Raw genomic sequence first — 27,465 nt, 5'->3', positions numbered from 1 at the left:
CTGGGCAGAATTATTATGATGATACAGATGCCACGTGGGTTCCCAATAGCGGAGATGAACAGGGGGACAGTTCAGAGGTGTAGTCAGAGAGGAGTAGGAGGAGACAAGTTCCTGAAAGAAGCAGGGGGAGCTCGTCATCAGAAACAGGTGTGGCAGTGTCTGCTGCCATGTATCGCCACCTATGGACAGCCAGCCAACATGCCCTTCAACGTCAGTTGCTGATGCCACCAGAGTGCCATCACCCCAGGGGGGCTCAGGGGTTTGGAAAAAATGTATGTGTCTGCCTCAGATCAGAGCAATGCCATCTGTTCTCTTTGCCTCCAAAAATTGAGCTGTGGAAAGGCCAACACCCATGTAGGGACAACTGCCTTACGAAGGCACATGCAGAAAAGGCACAAACTGCAATGGGAAGAGCACCTGAGCAAAAGCAGCACACAAATAAAGCCACCCTCCTTCTCCTCTTCCTCCTTCAGGTGCAGCATCTTCAGACGCTTTCTCCCTTGCACCTTCACAGCCACCCTCCTCCACTCCGCCTCTGACCTTGAGGACGTCCTGAAGCAGGCCAGGAAGGTGTGTGGGCATTTCAGGTGGTCTTACACGGCCATGGCACACTTTGCCGATATTCGGTGGAGAAACAAGTTACCGGTGAGACCCCTGATTTGCGATAGCCCGACTCACTAGAATTCGACCCTCCTTATGTTCTCTCGCCTGCTAGAACAAGAGAAAGCCATCACCCAGTACCTCTACAACTACAGTAGAAGGACACACTCTGGGGGGATGAGGATTTTCTGGCACAACAACTAGACACTCATGCGAAATGCATGCAGGCTCATGCGGCCGTTTGAGGAGGTGACCAACCTGGTGAGTTGCAGTGAAGGCACCATCAGCGACTTGATCCCGTTCCCTTACTTCCTTGAGCGTGCCGTGCGTAGAGTGGTGGATCAAGCTGTGGAGGAGCGTGAACAGGAACAGTTACAGGAGGAAGCGTTGTGCGATCAATTCTCATCAGAACCAGATGTTTCCTTAACACCTGCGCCAGCACAGAGGGGGGAGGAGGAGGAAGAGTTGTGTGGGGAAGAGGAGTTAGACTCGGATGATGAGGAAGGTATTTCTTTGGAGGAGGAGCAGCATGCGTCGCAGGGGGCTTGTGCTGCTCAACGTTCCCGTGGTATTGTTCGTGGCTGGGGGGAGGGAGGAGGACTTACCTGACATCACTGAGGAAGAGCAAGAGGAGATGGATAGTACGTCTGGATCCAACTTTGTGCAGATGGCATCTTTCATGCTGTTCAGCCTTTTGAGGGACCCCCGTATACAAAAACTCAAGGGGAATGAGCTGTACTGGGTAGCCACGCTACTAGACCCTCGGTATAGGCACAAAGTGGCGGAGATGTTTCCAAATCACCAGAAGGCAGAAAGGATGCAGCACTTGCAGAACAAGCTGGCAACTATGCTTTACCATGCATTTAAGGGTGATGTCACAGCACAACGCAATAAAGGTACCACTACCAGGAATCCTTCTCCCATGTCCATGCAGGCAAGGACAGGATGCTCCAGCAATCTCATGGTGATGTCGAACATGCGGACATTCTTTAGTCCAACGCCTCGCCTTAGCCCTTCCGGATCCACCCTCCACCAACGCCTGGACTGGCAGGTAGCCGACTACCTGGCCTTAAGTGTGGATGTAGACACAGTGAGCAGCGATGAACCCTTGGACTACTGGGTGCGCAGGCTTGACATGTGGCCAGAGCTGTCCCAATTTGCCAACCAACTTCTGTCTTGCCCTGGCTCAAGCGTCCTTTCAGAAAGGACCTTCAGCGCAGCTGGAGGCATTTTCACTGAGAAGAGAAGTCGCCTAAGTCACAAAAGTGTTCAGGACCTCACCTTTATCAAAATGAATGAGGCATGGATCCCAGAGGGCTACTGCCCGCCCGAAGACTAAGTCAGTCCCCACACACAGCATCTCTGCCTGCACGCCATGTGACTGCCTGCCCCAAGACTAAGTCGCTCCCCACACAGCACCTCTGCCCACAGGCTGCTTGACTGCCTTCTCCGCCACCACCAACAGGGTCCAGGATTACAGGTGGATTCCTGAATTTTTAAGGCTGCTGCTAGCAGTGGCTGCTATACTACTTTTTCTGGTGCGTGTACATGCCTGCCTAATTTTTCTGGCTGCACTGCAGCTGCAACAACAAAACAAAAGGCATGTACATGTGCCAAATCCCCTTCATGATCATTACCTTGCCGCGGTGAAGGGGCTTGCAATCACAATGAAGCAATGACCGACGGCTATATGAGTGAGATAATAAGGTTGTTGCTTCATTGTGGACAGACCAAATTTGATCAGCTGGACAGTCACTGTTGTTCTATCAATGAGCTACCACAGCCCGGTGACCCTGTGGGCTTGAAAACCACCACGGCCTGCACTCTCGCCATGTTTCATGTAAAAAGAAGCGAAAGCAATCCTGCACAAACTGCTGCACCACCAATTATGAATATAACAAAGCTTTATTGAACATTCTGTATAAACATCAAAAAAACATTTAAAACCGTTGCTATAAACAACAAATCACCACAATACAGTGTTATGTGGGAATAATATCACAAATGCCTCACCTCTGTAACAAATAAACCCTAATGGCTACCAAAGGTGGTACTCAACGTGGGTTCATGGAATTGAACCCACCATTGGCTACATGAGACCCGGGTCTGGGCTAGTTACTATCAAATGGGGAGGGTTAAAAATAAAAAAAACACCAGTAATAGTTCTCCTATGAACAACCGTGAGAAAAGCATCAGAAAGAGTGCTGAGATATAGCAATATGCTCATGAATCATGAGAAATGGTGAATATAAACATATATGGACAGTGCATATAGGGATCATGGATACCTGTTGGTTAGGGGGTATACATACATAGCCCAGGATGGTAGAAGGAGGCAGCCATGGAGTGAGGGTGGAGGGAGGCACACAAGACGCTCCACGCGTGGCGTGGTTCAAAAAGACCACTTCCTCAGGAGCCCTCTGCACTCTCGCCATGGTGTGCACCAGTCCAGCACAGCCGCCACTACACAAACAGCTGTTTGCGGTGCGTTACACAGTGAGTTTTGTGTGACAGTGTGTAGTACTCTAATTACACTCCCTGATTGATTTATACACATGCAAGATGTTTTAAAGCACTTTAGACCTGCAATTTAGCAATTTCTGCCCTTACAATGCTGCTTTGCATCAAATTCAGATTTTTCCCCGGGACTTTTGGCATCTATCCCACTCATCCATGCAAAAACTTAGATGTTAGACCCCTTGAAACATCTTTCCCATCACTTTTGTGGCCAGCATAAGTGTTTCTAGTTTTCAAAGTTCGCCTCCCCATTGAAGTCTATTGCGGTTTCCAAAAGTTCGCACGAACCGAACTTTTGCGGAAGTTCGGTTGACGAATCGAAAATCGGAGGTTCGGGCCATCTCTATACATGACTCTGTGCACTTTACCCAGAATTATGGAAACTTGTATTTTACCACTACCACTCCAGTGTATGATTTGGCATTGTATTACTATCTGCATTGTGTTGTGTATCTTATTGCTTATTACCTGTATTGTTGTATCTATTGTCTATTACCTGTAGTTTGCTTTCACCCCTGTTATCATTGTCTGTAATCCTATTTATTGTACAGCACTGCATAATATGTTGGTGCTATATACATCCAATAAATAATAATAATATTAATAAAGCTTGGAGGAAACAATGTTTTGGCATCTATTTAAAAATGGGTTCTTTATAGTAAAACTGGTTAAAATTTGGAGTATTTTACCACAGGAAGTAGTTATGGCAAATTCCATATCTGCCTTTAATGCTGGGCATACACGGCGTCGAGGGAGGCTTATCAATGGAGCCTGATGGCTCAATTGATAATATTCGCCGTGTCCGATCACCGCGGGGATCGATTCCGCGCTCGATACCCGCGGGTGGACAATAGCGGCGAATCGAGTGGAAGATAAGAAGCGCTGGAGGGGACAAGTGGGAATCGATCCGGGCGCACGCGCGGACGAGCGGGGACGCGGCGGGAGTCGATCTGACGACTTATCGAGCCGCTGGATTGACTCGTGTATGCCCAGCATAAAGGAGTCTTGAATGTTTTCTTTGCATCGAAGGACATCCACTGCTATAATTACTTGTTAATTACCAGCAGAGTTAATCCAGGGATTTTATCTGACTGCTATCTGGAAGGATTTTCTTTCTCCATTTAAAGGTGAATTGGCAAAGCCCTGTAAGGGTTTTTTTTGCCTTCCCCTGGACCAACTGGGATATGTGAGGGTGCAGGACAAAAATGTACCTAATTTGTATTTTCCTGGTTTAATCTGATGAATTGATGTCTTTTTATCAACCAAACTATGTAACTGTAATTTTGCATAGAAATGGCTAATTTCAACATTTTCTCTATTACACAATACTTTTTTGTGTGAACATTACTTTCGCTATACAAGTAGTAAAAACTAGATTTGAAAAGCAGTGAAGATTGTCCATTCATGCAGCTGTAGGCTCAGAAACCCCTCATCATGGTGCCAATTACTATGTCTATCTCTCTCAGTCCATACTCAAGTGTCTAAGGCTCTAAGCCATCAAGTCTTCATAACTTTAGATATTGGGAGACTAAGTCCAAACTAACATTAATGCCAAATATCAAGAAAACACCACTGACATTTTCTTGGCATTTGAAGGAGTGTTTTATCACATTTTATATGTTTTTTTTCTAGCATCTGCTTCAGCTTGGTAAACATTCAAAAGCCTTGGGCATGCATTGCGTTTTTCACTGTAAATGCCATCCAAATTGTTAAAAAATGTAGCAGACATTACTACTGAGGCTTGGTACAAATGCTGCAAAAACTCAGGTTCAGGCATCATTTTGTCAACACATGGACAGGTAAATACTTCTTCTGAATGCCAGTGTGAAATCTCTCATAGCAATGTATGAAGAATATGTCGCACCTTAACATTAGTCTGGCTATTCAAATGCTAAAAATCACCTACTGTAATTCACATACCTTTGTGTACTACTGTATGTGTGAAAATTAATTTTAGGGATGTTTTACACTGAAAATTGTGATAAGCATAGCAAACACGATTTGATTGTGAAATTCTCTGATCACACTGAGCACTCTGTAATTTTGCCTTTTTACAACAGAAGGTATTTGTGATGAGTCATCTGTAAGTGAGCAACTGTGGTTTCCCATGATGCATCACTCTGAAAGATGTAAATAGTAATGGCCCGAACCTCCGATTTTCGGTTTGCTAACCAGGTACGCGAACCTTCGCCAAAAGTTTGATTCGCGCAAACTTCAGCGAACTGCAATAGACTTCAATAGGGAGGCGAACTTTGAAAACTAGAAACACTTATGCTGGCCACAAAAGTGATGGAAAAGATGTTTTAAGGGGTCTAACATCTGAGTTTTTGCATGGATGAGTGGGATAGACGCCAAAAGTCCCGGGGAAAAATCTGGATTTGACGCAAAGCAGCGTTTTAAGGGCAGAAATCACATTGAATGCTAAATTGCAGGCCTAAAGTGCTTTAAAACATCTTGCATGTGTATACATCAATCAGGGAGTGTAATTAGAGTACTGCTTCACACTGACACACCAAACTCACTGTGTAACGCACTGCAAACAGCTGTTTGTGTTGTGACGGCCGTGCTGGGCTGGTGCGCACCATGGTGAGATTGCTCTTCCTCAGTGATATCAGGTAATGTCCGACTGCCTTATCAACTTTCGATGGTTCTTTCTCTACTATTGTTAAAGCTTACATCTATTTTTTTAAATACTTGTTCTGCTTGCTGTTCAGTACCTGCAACGAGAATCTGTTATGGTGGGCAAGTCTGCCATTGTGAGTGACCACTGGTAATTGCCGGGGAATCAGGGTTCGATTCCGGTCCGGAGTGGGAGCCTGAGAAGTGGCTACCACCACTGCACATCCAAGTAAGGATCCATTTGCTGTATAAGTAATGTACCTGCCCTGACTGTGCTTTGCAGACCAGGCATCTGTGGTCAGATGGACCCTTGACCCAGCGCTGTGTGCCAGAGATGACACCACTTGCCTTTAACGAGAATGTGTTATGGAGGGCAAGTCTGCCATTCATTCAACTATATGAAACTTTAGATGGTACTTTCTCAGTAGCAGGGTGACCATGGGTAATGGCCGGGGAATCCTGGTTCGATTCCGGTCCGGTGTGGGAGCCTAAGAAACAGCTACCACCACCGCACTTCAAAGGAAGGCAGCAGTCACGCTGTGGGCAAAGGAGCAGGAATGGCTACCACACATCCAAGGAAGGCCGCAGGCATGGCATGCACGTCCCGAGGTAGTGACCAAAAATAACAATACAGGAGGACTTTCGAGGCTCTGCTGTATATGTGAGATGAATCAACTTTAAATCCTTTAACGAGAATCTGTTATGGAGGGCAAATCTGCCATCCATTCAAGTAAAAGGTATGCACTGACTGCCTGGTATAATACAATGTGCAGTGAAAGGTATGCAGTGTCTGCAAACAGCTGTTTGTGTAGTGACGGCCATGCTGGACTGGTGCGCACCATGATGAGAGTGCAGGTGATGGCGGCTTTCCAGCCCATATAGTCGGGCTGAGGTAGCTGAATGACCGAACAGTGACTGTCCAGCTGATCAAATTTGATCTGTCCACAATGAAGCAACGGCCTTATTATCTTTGGTGTGTCACCCCCCAAGACACTCATATAGCTGGCGGTCATTGCTTCATTGTGATACGCAAGCCCTTTCACTGGGGCAAGGTAATGATCACGAAGGGGAATTGGCACACGTACATGCCTTTTGTTTTGTTGTTGCAGCTGCAGTGCAGTCAGAAAAATTAGGCAGGCATGTACACGCACCAGAAAAGTAGTATAGCGGCCACTGCTAGCAGTGGCCTTAATAATTCATGAATCCACCTGGAGTCCTGGACCCTGTTGGGTGGCGGTGGAGATAGATGTCAAGTGGCCTGCGGGCAGAGGTGCTGTGTGGGGAGCGACTTAGTCTTGGGGCAGGCAGCCAGTCACATGGCGTGCAGGCATAGATGCTCTGTGTGAGGACTGACTTAGTCTTCGGGCGGGGCAGTAGCCCTCCGGGATCCATGCCTCATTCATTTTGATAAAGGTGAGGTACTGAACACTTTTGTGACTTAGGCGACTTCTTTTCTCAGTGAAAATGCCTCCAGCTGCGCTGAAGGTCCTTTCTGAAAGGACACTTGAGCCAGGGCAAGACAGAAGTTGGTTGGCAAATTGGGACAGCTCTGGCCACATGTCAAGCCTGCGCACCCAGTAGTCCAAGGGTTCATCGCTGCTCACAGTGTCTACATACACATTTAAGACCAGGTAGTCGGCTACCTGCCGGTCCAGGCGTTGGTGGAGGGTGGATCCGGAAGGGCTAAGGCGAGGTGTTGGACTAAAGAATGTCCGCATGTCCGACATCACCATGAGATCACTGGAGCGTCCTGTCCTTTCCTGCGTGGACATGGGAGAAGGATTACTGGCAGTGGTATCTTTATTGCGTTGTGCTGTGACATCACCCTTATACGCATTGTAAAGCATAGTTGCCAGCTTGTTCTGCAAGTGCTGCATTCTTTCTGCCTTCTGGTGATTTGGAAACATCTCCGCCACTTTGTGCCTATACCGAGGGTGTAGTAGCGTGGCCACCGAGTACAGCTCATACCCCTTGAGTTTTTTTATACGGGGGTCCCTCAACAGGCTGGACAACATGAAAGATGCCATCTGCACAAAGTTGGATCAAGACGTACTATCCATCTCCTCTTGCTCTTCCTCAGTGATGTCAGGTAAGTCCTCCTCCTCCCCCCAGCCCCGAACAATCATATGGGAACATCGAGCAGCACAAGCCCCCTGTGACACCCACTGCGGTTATTCTTCTGCTGCCGCCTGCTCCTCCAAAGAAATACCTTCTTCATCATCTGAGTCTGACTCCTCTTCCCCACACAACTCTTCCTCCTCCTCCCTCCCTCTGTGCTGCCGCAGGTGTTGAGGAAACATCTGGTTCTGATGAAAATTGCTCCCACAGTTCTTCCCATAACTGTTCCTGTTCACACTCCTCCACAGCTTGATCCACCACTCTACGCATGGCACACTTCAAGAAGTAAGCGTACGGGATCAAGTCGCTTATGGTGCCTTCACTGCGACTCACCAGGTTGGTCACCTCCTCAAATGGCCACATGAGCCTGCATGCATTTCGCATGAGTGTCTAGTTGTTGGGCCAGAACATCCTCATCTCCCCAGACGGTGTCCTTCTACTGTAGTTGTTGAGGTACTGGGTGACGGCTTTCTCCTGTTCTAGCAGAGAACATAAGGAGGGTCGAATTCCAGCGAGTCGGGCTATCGCAAATCAGGCATCTCACCGGCAACTTGTTTCTCTGCCGAATATCTGCAAAGCGTGCCATGGCCGTGTAAGACCACCTGAAATGCCCACTCAACTTCCTGGCCTGCTTCAGGATGTCCTCTAAGCCTGGGTACTTTGACACAAATCTTTGAATGAATAGATTCAGCACATGTGCCATGCAGGGTACATGTGTCAGCATTCCCAAATTCAAAGCAGAATTGAGATTGCTGCCGTTGTCACACACCGCGTTGCCGATCTCCAGCTGGTGTGGGGTCAGCCACTGATCCACCTGTTTGTTAAGAGCAGTCAGAAGAGCTGCTCCAGTGTGACTCTCTGCTTTGAGGCAAGACATGTCTAAGATGGTGTGATACCTTCGTACCTGGCATGCAGCATAGGCCCTGGAGAGTTGGGGCTGTGTAGCTGGAGAGGAGATCGCAGCACCAGTAGAGTTGAACTGCCACTCAGTCAAGGAGGAGGAGGACGACGATAGTGAAGAGGATGTAGCAGGAGGAGTAGGAGGAGAGGAGGTGGCAGGAGGCCTGCTTGCAAGCCGTGGAGGTGTCACAAGTTGGTCCGCTGCACTGCCACATACTCCCTGCTTGTCAGCGGTCACCAGGTTGACCCAATGGGCTGTGTAAGTAATGTACCTGCCCTGGCCGTGCTTGGCAGACCAGGCATCCGTGGTCAGGTGGACCCTTGACCCAACGCTGTGTGCCAGTGATGACACCACTTGCCTCTCAACTTCATGGTACAGTTTGGGTATCGCCTTTTTTTAGAGAAATAATTGCGGCCTGGTATTTTCCACTGCAGTGTCCCAATGGCCACAAATTTACAGAAGGCCTCAGAGTCCACCAGCTGGTATGGTACCAGCTGGCGAGCTAACAGTTCCGCCAAGCCAGCTGTCAGATGCCGGGCAATGGGGATGACTGGCAGAAATTGGCTTAATTTAATTCACAGACACCTGGCTGCTGTGGGCAGAGGAGCAGGAACCGCTCAAGGTAGGAGGCGGAGTGGAGGAGGGTGGCTGTGAAGGTGCAAGGGACAAAGTGGCTGAAGATGCTGCACCTGAAGGAGGAAGAGGAGAAGGAGGGTGGCTTTGCTTTTGTGTGCTGCTTTTGCTCAGGTGCTCTTCCCATTGCAGTTTGTGCCTTTTCTGCAGGTGCCTTCATAAGGCAGTTGGGTGTTGGCCTTTCCACGGCTCAATTTTTGGAGGCAGAGATAACAGATGGCATTGCTCTGATCTACGGACCACACACTACAAAATTTCAAAACCGCTGAGCTCCCTGGGGTGAATACACTATGGTGCAGTGGACGTTGAAGGGCATGTTGGCTGGCACCGGACACTGCCACAAGCTGTTTCTGACGACGAGCTCTCCCTGCTTCTTTCAGCAACTCGTCTCCTCCTACTCCTCTCTGGCTCCCCTCTCTGAACTGTCCCCTTGGTCATCTTGTCTCTTAGGATCCCACGTGGTATCCGTATCATCGTCATCATCATAAACATCCTGCCCAGCTTCACTTGCCTCAGACACCTCCAAAACTGCACCAACAGCAGGTACTTCATCATCCTCCTCCTCGCACGTTACGGCCATAGTGTTGCTGCTTAACTCAGACATATGAGGTGGAGTAACTTGCTTAGCGCCTTCATCTGGTTCTAACAATAATGGCTGTGAATCAGTTAATTCCCCACCAATTAACTCCTGCGAAGTGTCAAATGCAGTGGATGTGGTGCTTGTAGTAGCGCTGGTGGCTGCGGAAGATGAGGTGTTCTGTGTTAAATAGTCAACCACTTCCTGACAATCTTGGGAGTTGATGGGACGTGCCTTCTTCTGAGCACTGTTGTTTGGGCCAGGGCCGCACGAAATCACATCAACACGACCTCGCACAGACCTGCCGGGTGGCCTTCCTCTGGGTCTACCTCTACCTCTGCCTGTTTTGTCCGTTTTGTCCATATCAGGGGGGTTGAAGTGAAATGTATGCACTGACTTGATTAATACAATGTGCAGTCACACAGGTGCAGTGAACAGGTATGCATGGAGTGGTATATCACACTGCGTGCACTCACGTAGGTAGGTGGGTTCACTGTGAACAACAAGTAGGTATATGCAGTGATGGGTATTACAATGTGCACCTGTCAGTCACACACAGACAGGTACCGGACAAGAACAGTGACACTGCGTGTGCTCACATAGGTAGGCGGGTGCAGTGAAGTGAACAACAGCAGGTAGGTATATGCAGTGGGTATTACAATGTGCACCTGTCACACACAGACAGGTACTGGACAGGCACAGTGACACTGCGTGCACTCACATAGGTGGGTGGGTGCACAGTGAACAACAGGTAGGTATTTGCAGTGGGTATTACAATGTGCACCTGTCACACACAGACAGGTACCGGACAGGCACAGTGACACTGCGTGCGCTCACGTAGGTGGGTGGGTGCACAGTGAACAACAGGTAGGTATATGCAGTGGATATTACAATGTGCACTTGGTATGGCAGGCAAAGGGTGTATGACCGTACACCTGATTAGCTGATTGCCGCCTGCTGGCCAGATAGAGGTAGGAAATTGCTTGAACTGGTAGTGCCTCTAGGTAACGCATGGTTGTTTGGGGTCCCCAGCTAGTGAAAGAGACCTGGGGCCTGGGCTGTCGTGCAAACCAGTGTTTGTGATTTTAAATTTATTTTTTGCAGCTTCCAGGATGTGGTTGACAGGTGAGTGATTAGGGAGGGGACTGTGTGGGAGATGCCTACGCGCGGCGGTCCCTGTAAAAGATGTAATAACGATTATGTCCAACCGAGCCTCCCACCTGAATGCTAATTTATGCAATTCCTGCTAGATTTGGTATGGCAGGCAAAGGGTGTATGACCGTACATATAGGGAACATAGTGATAGTAACAAGGAAGAGAAGAAATTATACAAGTATGCCAGGTATTACAGATGTTTAAACAATTTGTGCACAGTGTTAATTATTTCAGAGAGGATTCAGAGTTCATCAAGTTTATGGCGGATGGGAAAAAGCTGTCTTTCAGTCTGTTTGTGTGTGTGCGGATTGATCTGAAACATTTACCTGATGGAAGGAGCTCAAACAAGGAGTGTTGTCCTTGATAATGTTTTTGGCCCTTCTCACCCTGCGAGTATTTTACAAAAGTTCCAGTGATGGTAGTTCAGTGCCGATAATGGCTTCTGCTGTTTTAACAACTCGCTGCAGGGCTTCTCTAGTAGCCTTCGTGCAGCTGTTGTACCAGGCCGTCATGCAGTTGGTCAGAAAGCTTTCTATAGTGCATCTGTAGAAATTAACCAGCAGCTTCTGTGGGAGGTTAGCGAGCCTTAGTTTTCTCAGAAAGTCAAGGTGTTGTTGTGCTTTGCCAGTTAGAGCTAAAGCACTGTCAGCCCAGGACAGGTTCTCTGCGATGGTGACTCCCAAAAATTTGAAGCTGGGAACTCTCTCCACAGCCTCTGCATTGATCAATAGCGGTAGTGAGTTGTCTTTTTTGGTGGTCCTAAAGTCCAGAATAATTTATTTGGGCTTCTTTGTATTTAATAACAGGTTGTTAATGTCGCACCATGCAGTCAGGTTCCTAACTTCTTCTCTGTATGCAGCTTCCTCATTGTCTGATATAAGCCCAATGACAGTCGTATCATCTGCAAACGTAACAATTATGTTTGAGGTATGGATAGGCTGGCAGTCATGGGTGAAAAGTGCATAGAGGAGAGGGCTTAATACACAGCCCTGTAGCACGCCAGTGCTCAGGGTAAGGGTGGAGGATGTCTGTTTTCCTAGTCTGACAGTTTGAGGGTGATTAGTAAGGAAGTCTAGGAAGACCTAGTGCATGGAGTTTGTTGGGCAGCTGGCTAGGTACAATGGTGTGAAATGCTGAGCTGTAGTCAACAAAAAGCATCCTAACATAGGAGTTGGGTTTTTCTAGGTGTGAGAGGGCAGCATGGAGAGCTACACAGATGGCGTCCTCAGTCGATCTATTTGTTCGGTAAGCAAACTGGTGTTGATCTAAATTTGCTGGGATGGAGGCCTTGATGTGTGTGGCTACCAGTTGTTCAAAGCACTTGGCGATGACAGGGGTTAGAGTAACTGGTCGGTAATCATTAAGACAGGTTATCCTAGGATTTTTTGGAGCTGGCACAATGGTTGTGGATTTAATGCATGAGGGGACTACACCCCGACCCAAGAACAGAGAGAGGTTGAATATTTGTGTAAAAACTTTCACTAGTTGACCAGCACAGGCCTGGAGCACACGTCCTTGCACACCATCAGGACCTGCAGATTTTCTGGTGTTGATATTTGTGAGTGCTTGCTGCACTTCATGTATGTGAAGGATTAAAGGTTCTGAGTCTGTAGTGGGCCCAAAGTTGACTGGAGGCCGATTGTTGTCTTTTTCAAATCTAGCAAAGAAGTTGTTAAGTTCCTCTGCTAGGCTGGGGTTGTTATTGTCCAGTGTATATTGAGTACTATTCTTCTTCTTGTTATTTGTGAATAGTTGAATGCTTTGCCACATCCTCTTTGGGTTTGAGTCATTTTCAAAGTTTTCCTCAATTCTTTGTTTGTATTTAAGTTTTGCATTTCGTATGCCTTTTTTTAGAATTGCTCTGGCTGAAGAATATGCTTCTTTGTCCTGTATTTTAAAAGCTTTGTTCCTATTCCTTAGGTGTTCCTTGAGTTCTTTTGTTATCCATGGTTTATGATTTGGGTAAACCGTAATTCTTTTGTTGACAGTGATGGTGTCCACACAGAAATTAACATATGACAATACAGAGGAAGTACACATCTCCAGGTCTGTTTCATGAAAGAAAATATTCCATTCTGTATTTTCAAAGCAATCTTGGAGCTGAGAGACAGCAGTCTCAGGCCAGACTTTAACAGACTTGCTAATTGGTTTTGCAGTGTTGATAATGGCTTTGTATGTGGGAATAAGAAACAAAGATAGATGGTCAGACTGTCCCAGTGGGGGGCGTGGGGTGATCTTATAGGCACCTTTTATGTTTGTATAGACATGGTCCAAGGTGTTTTCTCCTCTGTTTTTACAGTCCATGTGCTAATAAAATCTGGGAAATACCTTCTTAAGATTTGCTTGGTTAAAATCTCCAGCAATGATGAAAATTGCATCAGGGTGTGAGTTATTTTCCAGGGCTCACCCGCATTTGCCTCTAGGTATTGCATGGTGTTTTGGGGGCCCCAGCTAGTGAGAGAAACCTAGGGCCCCCGGCTGTCGTGTGAACCAGTGTTTGTGATTTTAAATGATTGGCGCCTGCTGACCAGATAGAGGTAGGAAATTGCTTGAACTGGTAGTGAGCAAATGTGTGTGTTACACACAGACAGGTACTGGACAGGCACAGTGACACTGCGTGTGCTCACGTAAGTGGGTGGGTGCACAGTGAACAACAGGTAGGTACATGCAGTGGGTATTACAATGTGCACCTGTCCCACACAGACAGGTACCGGACAGGCTCAGTGACACTGTGTGCGTTCATGTAGGTGGGTGGCTGCGCAGTGAACAACAGGTAGGTATATGCAGTGGATATTACAATGTGCACCTGTCACACACAGACAGGTAACGGTCAGGCACAGTGACACTGCACGCGCTCACGTAGGTGGGTGGGTGCACAGTGAACAACAGGTAGGTATATGCAGTGGGAATTACAATGTGCACCTGTCCCACACAGACAGGTACCGGACAGGCACAGTGACACTGCGTGCGCTCACGTAGGTGGGTGGGTGCACAGTGAACAACAGGTAGGTAGGTATATGCAGTGATGGGTATTACAATGTGCACCTGTCACACACAGACAGGTACCGGACAGGCACAGTGACACTGCGTGTGCTCAGCTCACATAAGTAGGTGGGTGCACTGTGAACAGCAAGTAGGTATATGCAGTGATGGGTATTACAATGTGCACCTGTCATACACACATGTAGTAGTCACTGAATGTGCTGGACCTGGCAGTGGCACACACAGTAGCAATTACTAAGGCTGTCTATGCAGCACAAGTGTCAGTGGGACACACACACACACACACACACACAAAATAGATCACAAGAACAAGATTAGCTCTCAAAATAGCTGTTGAGGGGTGCTTTTTTAGCAATAAGAATCAGCAAGGAGCAAGCTAACAAGCCTACAAGAGCCTAACTAATATTTCCCTATGAGAGTCTGCAGCAGCTTTCCCTTCTCTAATTACTGCAGGCACACGAGTGAGAAAAATGGCTGAGGCTGCCTGCCTTTTAAAAGGGGGGGGGGAGTGGCTCCAGGAGGGAGAGTAACCTGATTGGAAACAATGTGCCAGCTGACTGTGATGTAGAGGGTCAAAGTTGACCATCATGATGCACTATGGGGGCGAATCAAACTTCCGGTAAAGTTCGCGGTTCTCTGCGATCGCGAACACCGAAAGTTCGCACAACAATCCAACATGCATACAGCCTGTTTTGGAATTATTGGTCTTCATCAGTGCATGGTATGGACTGATGTGGCGCTATGGATATGGCTTGGACAAGTACTAAGGAATACCCAGACAGCTCATGGTGAGCCAGAACCACCCGAAAGGTATAAAGGGCTTAAAGAGAACAAAAAGCCCTCTATTAAAAAGGAATGCTAAAATGTAATTTACCTTGCTGTGGCTCCGTATAATTTATTAGCTACAGGCTCACTTTACACCAGCAGTTCTGAATGTGCAGCCTTGTTCTCAAGGGCATAGTGAGACTATTTGCATATTTGGGAGTGTTGTTGCATCATTGGAAACTAGAGTTGCTCACTTACAGCTGAATTTAAGAAGGCAAAATTACATTTAGCATTTGTCTGGGTATTCCTTAGTACTAATCAGTTTGCAAAACGATTATTATGTACTTAGGCGGCTTTCACTGTAGAAATTTGGGGGGGAAAAAAAAAAAAAGGATGTCTAGTAAGCTGCCATGACTTTAACAGTATGGGGCCATTTAATCATTTTGAGGATAATTGAATGGGACAAGGGAAGGATGGTATAGGGAAAGGAAAATTCCAGAGAGGATGGACAAGAGATATGGCCTTATGAATGTAGGAAGAAAGGGGGGGATAGAAAATGATGTACGTATTTACTGGACTTTATCTTCTGCCTTCAGTCTGCATGGCTGATTGTGTGTTACTAACTATATCTGTGAGGATGGGCACTTCTGATAGGAAAACAAGCTCAAAACAAAATGCTAAATGGGATATTCCTAAGCTTAAGGTTGGTCCCACTCATCATCTTTTTTTTCTCTCTGCTGCTCAGCTCTGTCTCCCCTACTTTGCTTTCCCATGTTCTTACATTTTTAAATGTTAAAAATAAGTTAATACATATATGTAATAAATTAAATGATTTCACTCTATCAGCTCCTTATTCTCTGTGTACACATAATGCTCTCTTTATTTTTTTCACTCTGCTCTCTCTCATTCTGTGTAATCTGATTTTTCACTCTTTAGCTGAGTTTTTTTTCACAGGAGATTATTTTTTATCTGATCTACAAAATAATCTTTCAGCACCTCGCAATTGCATTACTTGAAACCCTATCCACACATACCATCTTACTATCTGACTTACCGACAATTTATTTGTTGTTTCAAAACCACCACATCACCCACAATCTTAGATCAGAGGGATCGAATAGCTTAGTTACCCCCAGAGTCCACCTTACATCCTCCAGAACCAGAATCCTCTACACTTTGGAAATCCTTGCCACACCTAATTCATCATGTGCAACATGCATATGCCCCGAACAATTCATAATACAAAAAATGGTTATTGGTATTACCAAAAGATATTTCCCCCCACCAAGTCAATGTTTGTGTACAGCAATCCTGTGGTTACCTTGAGCCAGAAGACTCTGCAGCCATGAGGACGTGTATTGGAATGTTGCCAAGCTAGGTATTCATCCACACAAGAGCGCTTCTCTAGATCAGATGGGTACCAGTGATCAGGGGTGTTATATTTTTGTACTAGGTAGAGCAACATCGCAGTACTAAAGGTAAAACAAAATATGTTACTTTCCTTTGCTGCTCCTTAGTAATGTTTAATATTATATCGACTTCTTAAAGTTCTCCATCCAAAGAATGCCATAATTTTACCTCTCAACAAGTGTGAATTCGCCATCTACAAGAACCGGCACTTTGTGCTGTGGATTCACAGATTTAAACTCTTCAGTGAACTGTTCGCCTAAAGAGACACACAGTTACCTGGCATAGAATACACTCATTGCAACTAGGGCATACTTTACATAAATCTGCATGACATTATCAAAACATTTCATTACCAGATACATCAAACAAGCCAATACATGAGCAAAGCCTCAAGACTTTGTGACTGATAAGTGGGCCCTGTTATTGTGAAAGGACCCGTCTTATATCTATTGCTCTGCAATGCCTTCCTTGTACTTACAAAGCTTCCCAGTCAAGCTGGAAGGGGGAGCTTAAAGTAGCATCCTTATTTGCTGAACAGACATTCAATAGTTTAGGGATGAATAAAAAAGGAATCCATATATCCAGGTTAAATTCAGTAAAACCAAATGCCACCACCGCACTCTGTTACACAGGAAATTCACAAATGTCTATTATTTAATCTCCAAACTCTGGTAATGGATGTTTTTGGAGATGTTATGTTTGATTCTAAAGAGGAACTGTCAGTACAATAAAATTAAATTGCTTATCTTTGTTTTTCAATATTCGTTTCTAAATTATTTGTAAAGTGTTTGCTCATTGTAAAATCTTTCCTCACCCTGATTTACATTCTAAAATTTATCACAGGTGGCAAAATCTTTAGTCTTGTCAGGTGCTCCTCTGCCGCATGTTTGATTACGAGAATCCTGAAAAACAGAAGTTTGCCTTCATAAAACAGAAGGTATATATTTGCCCAGGACTTCTGGTCCTCCATGAGCTTGCTGGGCAATTTGTATCTCTGAGAATCCTGAAGCTAGTGAGATTAATGCCCGTCCTCCAGAATGCTTTAGGCCAGGGCTGTTTCTGACCATTTTGGTACCCCAGGTAAGGCACCTTTTGTCTCCCTTCCCAAATCCAATGAACAGGAAGATCAATTAGTTTTGTGGGCACCAATGAAAAATTGATACTTCACATAGAAATAATGTTGTTTCTCAAAATATGTTTGTAAAGAGTACACAAATCATTAGCAGGCCATATACATCTCACTGGCCCAAACTCCCTGAACCCATATACAAAACCCTTCTAGTAATGGTTTCGAGGGGTATATATCCACTTTATAAACATTATACGTTTTATGTATAGCCTGGTTCTTTAAATTTAGATTATTGTTCTAGAAATCCAATCAGAGATGCAACAATCGACACAGTTGTGCCCGTTTGAAACTAGCAGTTGGCTATAAAAGTTCCATAAAGTACAATGTGCTAAGACTAGCTCTGTGGTTCCCCCTTTTACAGCTGTCACTCCAAGCAACTGCCTGGTTTGCCTATGCCTAAAAACGGCCCTGCTCTGGGAGGAGAATTCTGCATATCTAAACAGAATAGGCTAAGCAAGTAACTGTACAACATTTTTTGACAGTTGGTCACAATACAAATTAACCACGGCCGCCACTCATTCCTGTGCATGTTCTCGCCGCGTTTATACTGCCGCCCATTAGAGGTGAGTTAAATGAATGGGAACTCAGTCCCTGTGTCAATTATCACCGGCATCAATGAGATGCTTGCGGTCATTGTAATTACTGAAGTAACACGTTCGTGCATTACTTCCTGTTTGCGTACTTACTTATAGTATGTTAACAGGAAATAATGCACAAGGACATCTTGTGGCCAAATAGTAAAATGACACCTACATACATTTATTTTAATATAAAGACCCACACATACATTTAAATTTAACAATTTACCTTCCACACTATCCCATAGTTACCCAAATAAAAATGTTGCATTGAAAAAAAACAGACAATTTAAAAAAAATGCATAAATAGTTACCTTAGGGACTAAACTTTTTAATATGTATGTCAAGAGGGTATATTACTGTTAATTTTGAAAATATGGGCTTGTAAATAGTGATGGATGCAAAACTGAAAAAATGCACCTTTATTTCCAAATAAAATATTGGCACTGTATATTGTACTAGGGAAATATTTTAAATGTTGCATTGACTGGGACAAATTGGCAAATACAATTTGTGGGTTTTAATTATGATAGTGTGTATTATTTTAAAACTGTAATGGCCGAAAACTGAGAAATAATTAATGTTTTCCATTTTTTCTTATTTTTCCTGTTAAAATGCTTTTAGAATAAAATAATTCTTAGCAAAATATACCACCCAAAGAGAGCCTAACTGGTGGCGAATAAAACAAGTTATAGATCGTTTCATTGTGATAAGCAGTAATAAAGTTATAGGCGAATGAATGGAAGGAGCCCTGAAAGGTTAAAATTGCTTTGGTACAGAAGGGGAAAAACCCCTCAGTAGTAAAGTGGTTAAACTCCAAATAGCCTCAAAGTTTAAATGAGGACATTGAATTATTTGCTGTTACTTAATTACGATGTCTGATTTTGTCCTTTAAGGAGTATAAGCTTTGTGGCAATGCCCGCAGCTCCGCGTCTGCGCACCCGACCCTGACACAGACACAGACGCAGCCCATAGGTGCAGTTTCCAGGACGGGCTTTTATCTTCTATTAAAAAAAAACCTGTGTTCCTGCGTGTTCCTGTCTCTGTGTCCTTCGGGCCATGCTTTTTGCTACTGTGCATGTGCGCAGCACGGACCCGGATAGCCATTGAGACAGGAGGACGGTGCCAGTGAGCCGTGCCGGCCTGTGCATGGGCAGAGGGGTGCGTGCGAGTGGCGGGTGCGCTTGCATGCACAGTTTAAAAGACAGACCTAAAGCCCGTTTTTAAATGGGCTTGGGTCTACTAGTTATACTATATTTGATGTATCTTTTTATTTACACTTATTTTGTTAAGTTTTATCCAGTTTGGAATAAACAGCCTGTTTGGGCTCAATGTATAAATGTATTACTTGGCACTCACTGGTTTATTTTGTTTACAGTCTTGATAGTTTCTGCCCTACTCTGTCACTATACATCAATGGCATCATTGACTATAAGCATCACCATAATTATCTGATCTTTTTTTTTGCAAAACTCTGGTCTGTCCATCCCTTAGTGCATATACAGCAGCCATCATTTGGTTGGAAAATAAAGGAATGCAGCAGCCCTACCTCTGCTATAGACATATCTTTTTGGACTGCCCTGTGATCAAGGGGTTTGCTTACACCAAGAAACAATGTTGTAAGGGTAACTGTGGCTTTATCGTAATTCTCTTTACGCTGTTTGGGACAAACTTATATATATGCACTGTGCTCAGGAAGAGCAGCTATACAGACTTAAAGGGGAACTGAAGAGAGAGGTATATGGAGGCTGTCATGTTTATTTCCTTTTAATCAATACCAGTTGCCTGGCAGCCCTGCTGGTCTATTTATCTGCAGTAGTATCTGATTAAAACCAGAAACAAGCATGCAGCTAGTCTTGTCAGATAAGACTTATAAGTCTGAACCACTGAAACACCTGATCTGCTGCATGCTTGTTCAGGGGCTATGGCTAATAGTATTAGAGGCAGAGGATCAGCAGGGCTGCCAGGCAACTGGTATTGTCTAAAAGGAAATAAACATGACAGCCTCCATATACCTCTCTCTTCAGTTCCCCTTTAAGGCTTAATATGTTGGTCGAGGGACTCTATGCTTCGTGATAAAATACTCATGTTGCTTGTGCAATACATATATTGTATTTGCTATATGTTTTGCTCATCTGTATATATCAATGGCAGCAGCATCTCAGTGTTAAGAATCCTCCTAGGGCCGTTTGACATGGCCTTTGGCTGCATCTCGACAACTTGGTGGGTGGGAGATGACAAGTTCTATTTCACTTACCTGGTGCTTCTTCCAGGCCCTCATAGCCTTGCAGATCCCTCACTTTTCTTCCAATGCGCTTCATTGTGCTGGTATGCCCCTTTAGAAAATTGCTGACTGACTGTGAATGCATAGCCCCGCCTTCGACCTCCTCAGTTGTGCTCTCATTGCTGGGAGGGTGCTGTGCATGTGCAGTTACATTCTATAAGATGTGCACATGCGCAGAACGCTTTCAACCATGGGAGAAGGATAGAGGAGGTGCATGGCTGGTGCTGCACATGCACAGTAAACCGTGACCGTTACAGTAACCAGGCTTTGGAGGGGCACAGCGGCACAAAGGAGGGCACTGGGAGGAAACTGAGGGCTATGGGCACTGGAGGAAGCCCGAGTAAATAAAATAGTAAATAAAATAGAATTTGTTACCCGTCTCAGGCACAGTTTAATGTTTTTAGCAATGCAGTGGCAGACCAGTGAGGATACCCATAAAAGAGCCTACAATGGGCATGTGAACTTCAGAACTGGACCGTGAAACAATGAAATAAAGAGCATGGGTTGATACATCACATTTTCTTTTAGACCATGTGGAGTTTGTGCCTAATTTATTCATTGAAAGCGCTGTAAAAACAAATCTGTTCTATAAAGGATCCTCATCACAAATGACAGGAATTCTGCTGCTAATGATACCACAGTATGTACACATTAAGTGGAGCATGATTCAGCAGGTCAGAGGGACCTACACACTAGGTAATCTTAACCTTTTGGCTGATCAGTGTGTGTGTAGGCTTGTGCCTAAATATATATATATCCTATACAATAATCCCTAAGTGTTTCTGCGTCCTGTCCCTGTGTGTGTGTTTCCGTGCACTGTACATGTCCCGCACGGACAGCCTAAGGGACAGGAACAGGACAAGCCAGGGGGCCGGCCGGGTGGGTGGATGTGCGTGTGCGGGCGGTGCACACGCATGCATGTGGCGAAGATTGACAGACCCAGATCCCGTTTTTAAATGGGCTATGGTCACTAGTACACACATATATATATATATATACACATATGTATACTGTATATGTGTATGTACTGTATGCATGTGTATATATACAATATATATATATATATATATATATATATATATATATATATATATATATATATATATACATATATACATATACACACAAAATTATATATATATATATATATATATATATATATATATATATATATATATATATATATATATATATATATATATATATATATATATATATATATATATATATATATATATATATATATATATATATATATATATATATATATATACATATATACATATACACATACACAGGTCCTTCTCAAAAAATTAGCATATTGTGATAAAGTTCATTATTTTTTGTAATGTACTGATAAACATTAGACTTTCATATATTTTAGATTCATTACACACAGCTGAAGTAGTTCAAGCCTTTTATTGTTTTAATATTGACGATTTTGGCATACAGCTCATGAAAACCCCAAATTCCTATCTCAAGAAATTAGCATATTTCATCCGACCAAAAGTGTTTTGAAACAAAAAAAGTCAACCTTCAAATAATTATGTTCAGTTATGCACTCAATACTTGGTCGGGAATCCTTTTGCAGAAATGACTGCTTCAATGCGGCGTGGCATGGAGACAATCAGCCTGTGGCACTGCTTAGGTGTTATGAAGGCCCAGGATGCTTCGATAGCAGCCTTAAACTCATCCAGAGTGTTGGGTCTTGCATCTCTCAACTTCCTCTTCACAATATCTAACCGATTCTCTATAGGGTTCAGGTCAGGAGAGTTGGCAGGCCAATTGAGCACAGTAATACCATGGTCAGTAAACCATTTACTAGTGATTTTGGCACTGTGCGCAGGTGCCAGGTCGTGCTGAAAATGAAATCTTCATCTCCATAAAGCTTTTTAAGCAGATGGAAGTGCTCCAAAATCTCCTGATAGGTAGCTGCATTGACCCTGCCCTTGATAAAACACAGTGGACCAACATCAGCAGCTGACATGGCACCCCAGACCATCACTGACTGTGGGTACTTGACACTAGACTTCAGGCATTTTGGCATTTCCCTCTCCCCAGTCTTCCTCCAGACTCTGGCACCTTGATTTCCGAATGACATGCAAAAGTTGCTTTCATCCGAAAAAAGTACTTTGGACCACTGAGCAACAGTCCAGTGCTGCTTCTCTGTAGCCCAGGTCAGGCGCTTCTGCAGCTGTTCCTGGTTCAAAAGTGGCTTGACCTGAGGAATGCGGCACCTGTAGCCCATTTCCTGCACACGCCTGTACACGGTGGCTCTGGATGTTTCTACTCCAGACTCAGTCCACTGCTTCTGCAGGTCCCCCAAGGTCTGGAATCGGTCCTTCTCCACAATCTTCCTCAGGGTCCGGTCACCTCTTCTCATTGTGCAGCGTTTTCTGCCACACTTTTTCCTTCCCACAGACTTCCCACTGAGGTGCCTTGATACAGCACTCTGGGAACAGCCTATTCGTTCAGAAATGTCTCTGTGTCTTACCCTCTTGCTTGCGGGTGTCAATGATGGCCTTCTGGACAGCAGTCAGGTCGGCAGTCTTACCCATGATTGCGGTTTTGAGTAATGAGCCAGGCTGGGAGTTTTCAAATGCCTCAGGAATCTTTTGCAGGTGTTTAGAGTTAATTCGTTGATTCAGATGATTAGGCTAATAGCTCGTTTAGAGAACCTTTTCAAGATATGCTAATTTTTTGAGATAGGAATTTTGGGTTTTCACGAGCTGTATGCCAAAATCATCAATATTAAAACAATAAAAGGCTTGAACTACTTCAGTTGTGTGTGATGAATCTAAAATATATGAAAGTCTAATGTTTATCAGTACATTACAGAAAATAATGAACTTTATCACAATATGCTAATTTTTTGAGAAGGACCTGTATATATATATATATATATATATATATATATATATATATATATATATATATATATATATATATATATATATATATATATATATATATATATATATATATTTTATCACACACACAACTACACACAAATAGTGTTAGCACCATTGATTTTGGATCAGATACCCATACTTTAGATATACTTTAAGTGAATGCAGTTTAGAGAACCAATAAAGGTGTTACTTAAAAAAAAAAAAACACACACACACACAGGACTGCTATCCATTGCCCTGCAAGCATGGGAAAGGTTTTGTGGCTGCTTACACAGCAGTTTATTGCATGCAGCCCCTGAGGTTAGCAATTAACCTATTCTAATGCACATACCAAAGTGTAGCTCACAGAATACTTTGATTTAAAGTTCAGGTTTATTGATGCAAGGAAAGTAGATCAAGCATGCAAATACTATACAGTCGCTAAATTGTGTAATATGCTTCTAGTGATTGCCATATCCCTGGTGTCATGTTCAAAATCATCATGTAAGCACAGAAGCTGACACGTCTCCTAATTGAGTGCGGTTTATCATTAACCTGACAAATGTGTATAGAATCTTGCATGTACCTAGCAGTGTAGCTGTGTCATTAAGTTTACTGTTATGCTCCAACAGCAGAAAAGCTGTCTTAGCAGAAGTGCAACATGTAGCAACAAATCACATTTAACAGACACGACTCCTTCACTTTCTATAGCATTAACTGACAAACTTGCTCTGGAATACTTTTTGCAGCTTAGGAGAAATAGTTTAAGATTCCATTTAAAATGTATTTTACAATAAGATTTGTGTGATTGATGTGCGATAATAAGAGCTACTTCTAAAGTGTGGTGTGATGATAAATACAGAAGCATTTTATATTATCACATCACGATCCGTATTGGACCTTTGCTGACCTTTAAAGAGTTTTATCTCATGGTGCTGAAATGGGATGTTGTTGGCTTTAGCGAAGAGGTAGACAGAGCGGCATGGCTGGGAGACGAGATCCAAGTATAGCTCCAGTTCTGACATTGTTGTCACAGCTTCTGTAACCTGCATAATAGAGCCGAAATGCTTTAAACAGTCTTACTCAGTCTTACTATATGAATCTGTCACACCCTGTGAAATCCTGCCTTATTATTACCACTCCCACTTTTAAATATTTTCAAAGATATTTCACACCAAAGCGTTCCCATAGCTGCATAATTCACAGCAGGAAAAAAAGGTAAAAATGTATTTGTGTGCAGAGCTGGGACAAGGTCCTCCAGCACCCAAGGCTGAGACACCAAAGTGCGCCCCTCCATCCCTCCCACCCCAGCCGTCACACACTGATTGCTTTTAGACTAAGAGGGCCTCAGGGCCTACAACCTCCCCAACACCTTAATATCTAGTTATCTGGCTTGCAGTCACTGCCATGTATCCCCTTTTCTTATTTCTTTCTGCTTCAAACACAATTAGGAATGACAGCTGAATGAATTGTGCGCTCCCTCCTACACTGCGCCCTGAGGCTGGAGCCTCTCCAGCCTATGCCTCGGCCCGGCCCTGTTTGTGTGTCATAATGCTATACTACTTTTTCTCCAATACTATTGGAATGTAGTCACTAATGCACAGCAGCTTTTAGCAGCACTACATCTAACTGCGCTAATATCAGACTCTAAAATGGATGTTAACCCTACCCACTGCTTATATTTACACAGCTGGGTACAAACCAGTTAATCAATTCAACAGGCATTTACTCAGATGCCTGCCCCCACCAAGATAGGTAAGAGACATCCCTGCCCTTTTTTGGTCCTGATTAGTGGACCATGGCAGAATTGGGCAGCCACGGCATTGTGGGAAAGTGAGCCCTTCCCACCAAACACACACAGTTGAACATCAGCAATGTTCATGTTGTGTTTGTTTTGTTTTTTGGCCAAAGGGTCTAAATCATTAAAGACCTTAAAGTGAACCTCCAGACTAAAAATCTACTCAGCAGCACTGGAAAGGCTTGGTGTTTCTTTAACAATTTCACAGCATCAGAACTTTGTTTTTCTTACCCAAGCCTCATTTTCAGCTGCCCAGGCATTTTTCCCCTGATGCTGTGCAAAGCATGATGGGATTTCTGATGTTGCTGTTCTCCTTCTGCTGTTTTGGCGGAAATTTGTTTTTTTTATTTTGAATTTGAGATTTGAAGCCTAGCGCACGCAGCTGGGAGGGGTGATCAGCACACAGGACATTTGGAACGGTGTCTTATGCTCCCTGTCACCTCCTTTCCACCAAAAAATTGGCTGCCATGAAATCACAAACATTTGTCTGTTCTTTTAAAACATGGTGGGTAAGAGATTATATTACCTATCTATATTAATTAACATAACTAATGAAACTTAATGACAATATGTTTGTTTAAGCTGAAGTTCCCCTTTAAAACACATCAAACCCAAGGTAAAGCTACTTATGGTGACTGAGCACAGAGTTGAAAAATTTGGCTTTTGGTTAAAGTCAAATCTTCTGGCAGAAAGAGGCAGGCTTGAAGCAATGTTGATTCTTACCCCCCTTCTATTTCCTCCTCTTGCCACCCCAATCTTTCCCCTTAAAAGGAGGAAATGAAAAGGTGATAGGAGGGAACATTGCAGAAAGCCTGCCTCTTCCTGTCTGAAAATTTGACTTACTTACAAGTGTACATGAAAGACAAAATTCATACATACCTGGGACTTCCTCCAGTCCCCTTTGGCCTGATCACTCGCTTGCCACTATCCTCCACCTTCTGGATCCTCCGCTACTGTCCTGGTAACTTTGGCCAGTCGGGCCCAGTCGGTGCATGCTCAGTGCGGCTGTGCGTGCTCCCCAGTGTGCTCCTGCTATAGTAGTACTGGATTGGTGAAGAACACTTCCAATGGGGGCACGTGCAGCCAGGGCGTGCATGCACAGTTACCTACGACTTGCAAAGTTCCCTGGAGCCATAGTGGATGATCTAGAAGGCGGTAGATGGCGGCAACGGATGGATCAGGATAAAGGGAGCTGGAGGAAGCCCCAGGTATGTATGGATTCTTGCTTTTAGGTTATCTCAAGTCTACTTTAACTACCTTACGACCGCTCCACGCCAAGGGGAGTGGCCGCGGCGGCAGCCCCAGGACCGCCTAGTGCCAATTGGCACCAGGTCCTGGGGCCGGCTACTGCAGGAGATCGCACGCAGGCTGCGCACGCATCTCCTGCTTGAGGGGCGGAGCTCCACCCTGCCTTTAGTCTCCGAGCGGTGATCGCTGCTTGGGAGACTGTTAGGTGGCGAAACTGCCATCTTTTCAGTTAGTACAGCACTGCGATCAGCAGCAGCGCTGTACTGGGGACAGCCGTGTGACACAACTGTCCCCCTGAGGCACAAGAGAGCGATCGGCTCTCATATGGTGAAGCCTATGAGAGCTGATCGCCATGATTGGTTGGCTGGGGGGGAGGGAGGGGTTTAGAAAAATAAATAATAACAAAAATAGTAAAAAAAATATTAAAAAAACATAAATATTTATAAAAAAACAACAACAACGGGGGGTAGGGGGGTGGGGTATGGGTTGCGATCAGACCCCACCAACAGAGAGCTCTGTTGCTAGGGGGGAAAGGGGGGGGGGGAATCACTAGTGTGCTTTGTTGTGCGGCCTTGCAGCTTGGCCTTAAAGTTGCAGTGGCCAACTAAACAAACAATAGCCTGGTTTTTAGGCGGATTTAGCACTGTGGTCCTAAAGTGGTTAAGCTGAAAATATAATTTAGCAAGGAGTAATTGTGGAGACCAAGGGGCACAAGGAGGGCCATGGACAATACACAGGGGTATGTGGATCCAACATAAACATAACTCTGTGCTGGCCTTAGGTAGCTTTGCCAGGTATAATTTAAGCTTAAACTAGACTGGAACTCTTGCACAGGACAGGAGGAAAACATAGACAAATGTAACCTGTATGTATTTGGAGAGTTTAGCCTGTCTAATCAGAACTGTGACTATCAGAATAGTAATTTGATCTCTCAGCTGTGTCAGCTGGCTGCCTTGGCAGAGCAGCTAATTTGTAAACACAGGATATTAACAAAATTATGTGTTAAATTATGTGAAATTATGAATGGGTTACGTGAAATCAATTCAATGTCCAAATCGTAATTACATATGACCATAACTGCCAAAAATTAGGTAACATTTGCAAATGCATATGCATAATCATAATTAGCAGATTACGGTCATCGCTACATTTATTTCCTAATAAGAGAACCGATTTGACATTTGAGGTCCAAATTTGGATTTGGACCTCAGATATTAGAGCTGTGGTCATTGCTGATGT

At 44.4% G+C, this 27,465-nt stretch overlaps 1 protein-coding gene across 1 annotated transcript in view; it reads right to left on the bottom strand.

Moving 5' to 3' along the window:
• Window positions 1-24,205, bottom strand: part of LOC137553293 (glutathione S-transferase theta-1-like) — a 31,669-nt gene extending 7,464 nt beyond the window's left edge. The window contains exons 1-3 of the mRNA XM_068271442.1: window positions 24,091-24,205; window positions 16,467-16,554; window positions 16,210-16,360 (exon numbers count right to left, since the gene is read on the bottom strand). Coding sequence (XP_068127543.1) covers window positions 16,210-16,360; window positions 16,467-16,554; window positions 24,091-24,205 — 354 coding nt within the window. The remainder of the gene's footprint in view (window positions 1-16,209; window positions 16,361-16,466; window positions 16,555-24,090) is intronic.
• Between the last annotated feature and the right edge of the window lie 3,260 nt (window positions 24,206-27,465).

Source organism: Hyperolius riggenbachi, chromosome 1 (assembly GCF_040937935.1).
Source record: "Hyperolius riggenbachi isolate aHypRig1 chromosome 1, aHypRig1.pri, whole genome shotgun sequence".
In the NCBI taxonomy this organism is placed as follows: domain Eukaryota; kingdom Metazoa; phylum Chordata; class Amphibia; order Anura; family Hyperoliidae; genus Hyperolius; species Hyperolius riggenbachi.
The sequence above is the reverse complement of the archived record's forward strand: the minus strand, read 5'-3'. Positions and strand labels throughout refer to the sequence as shown.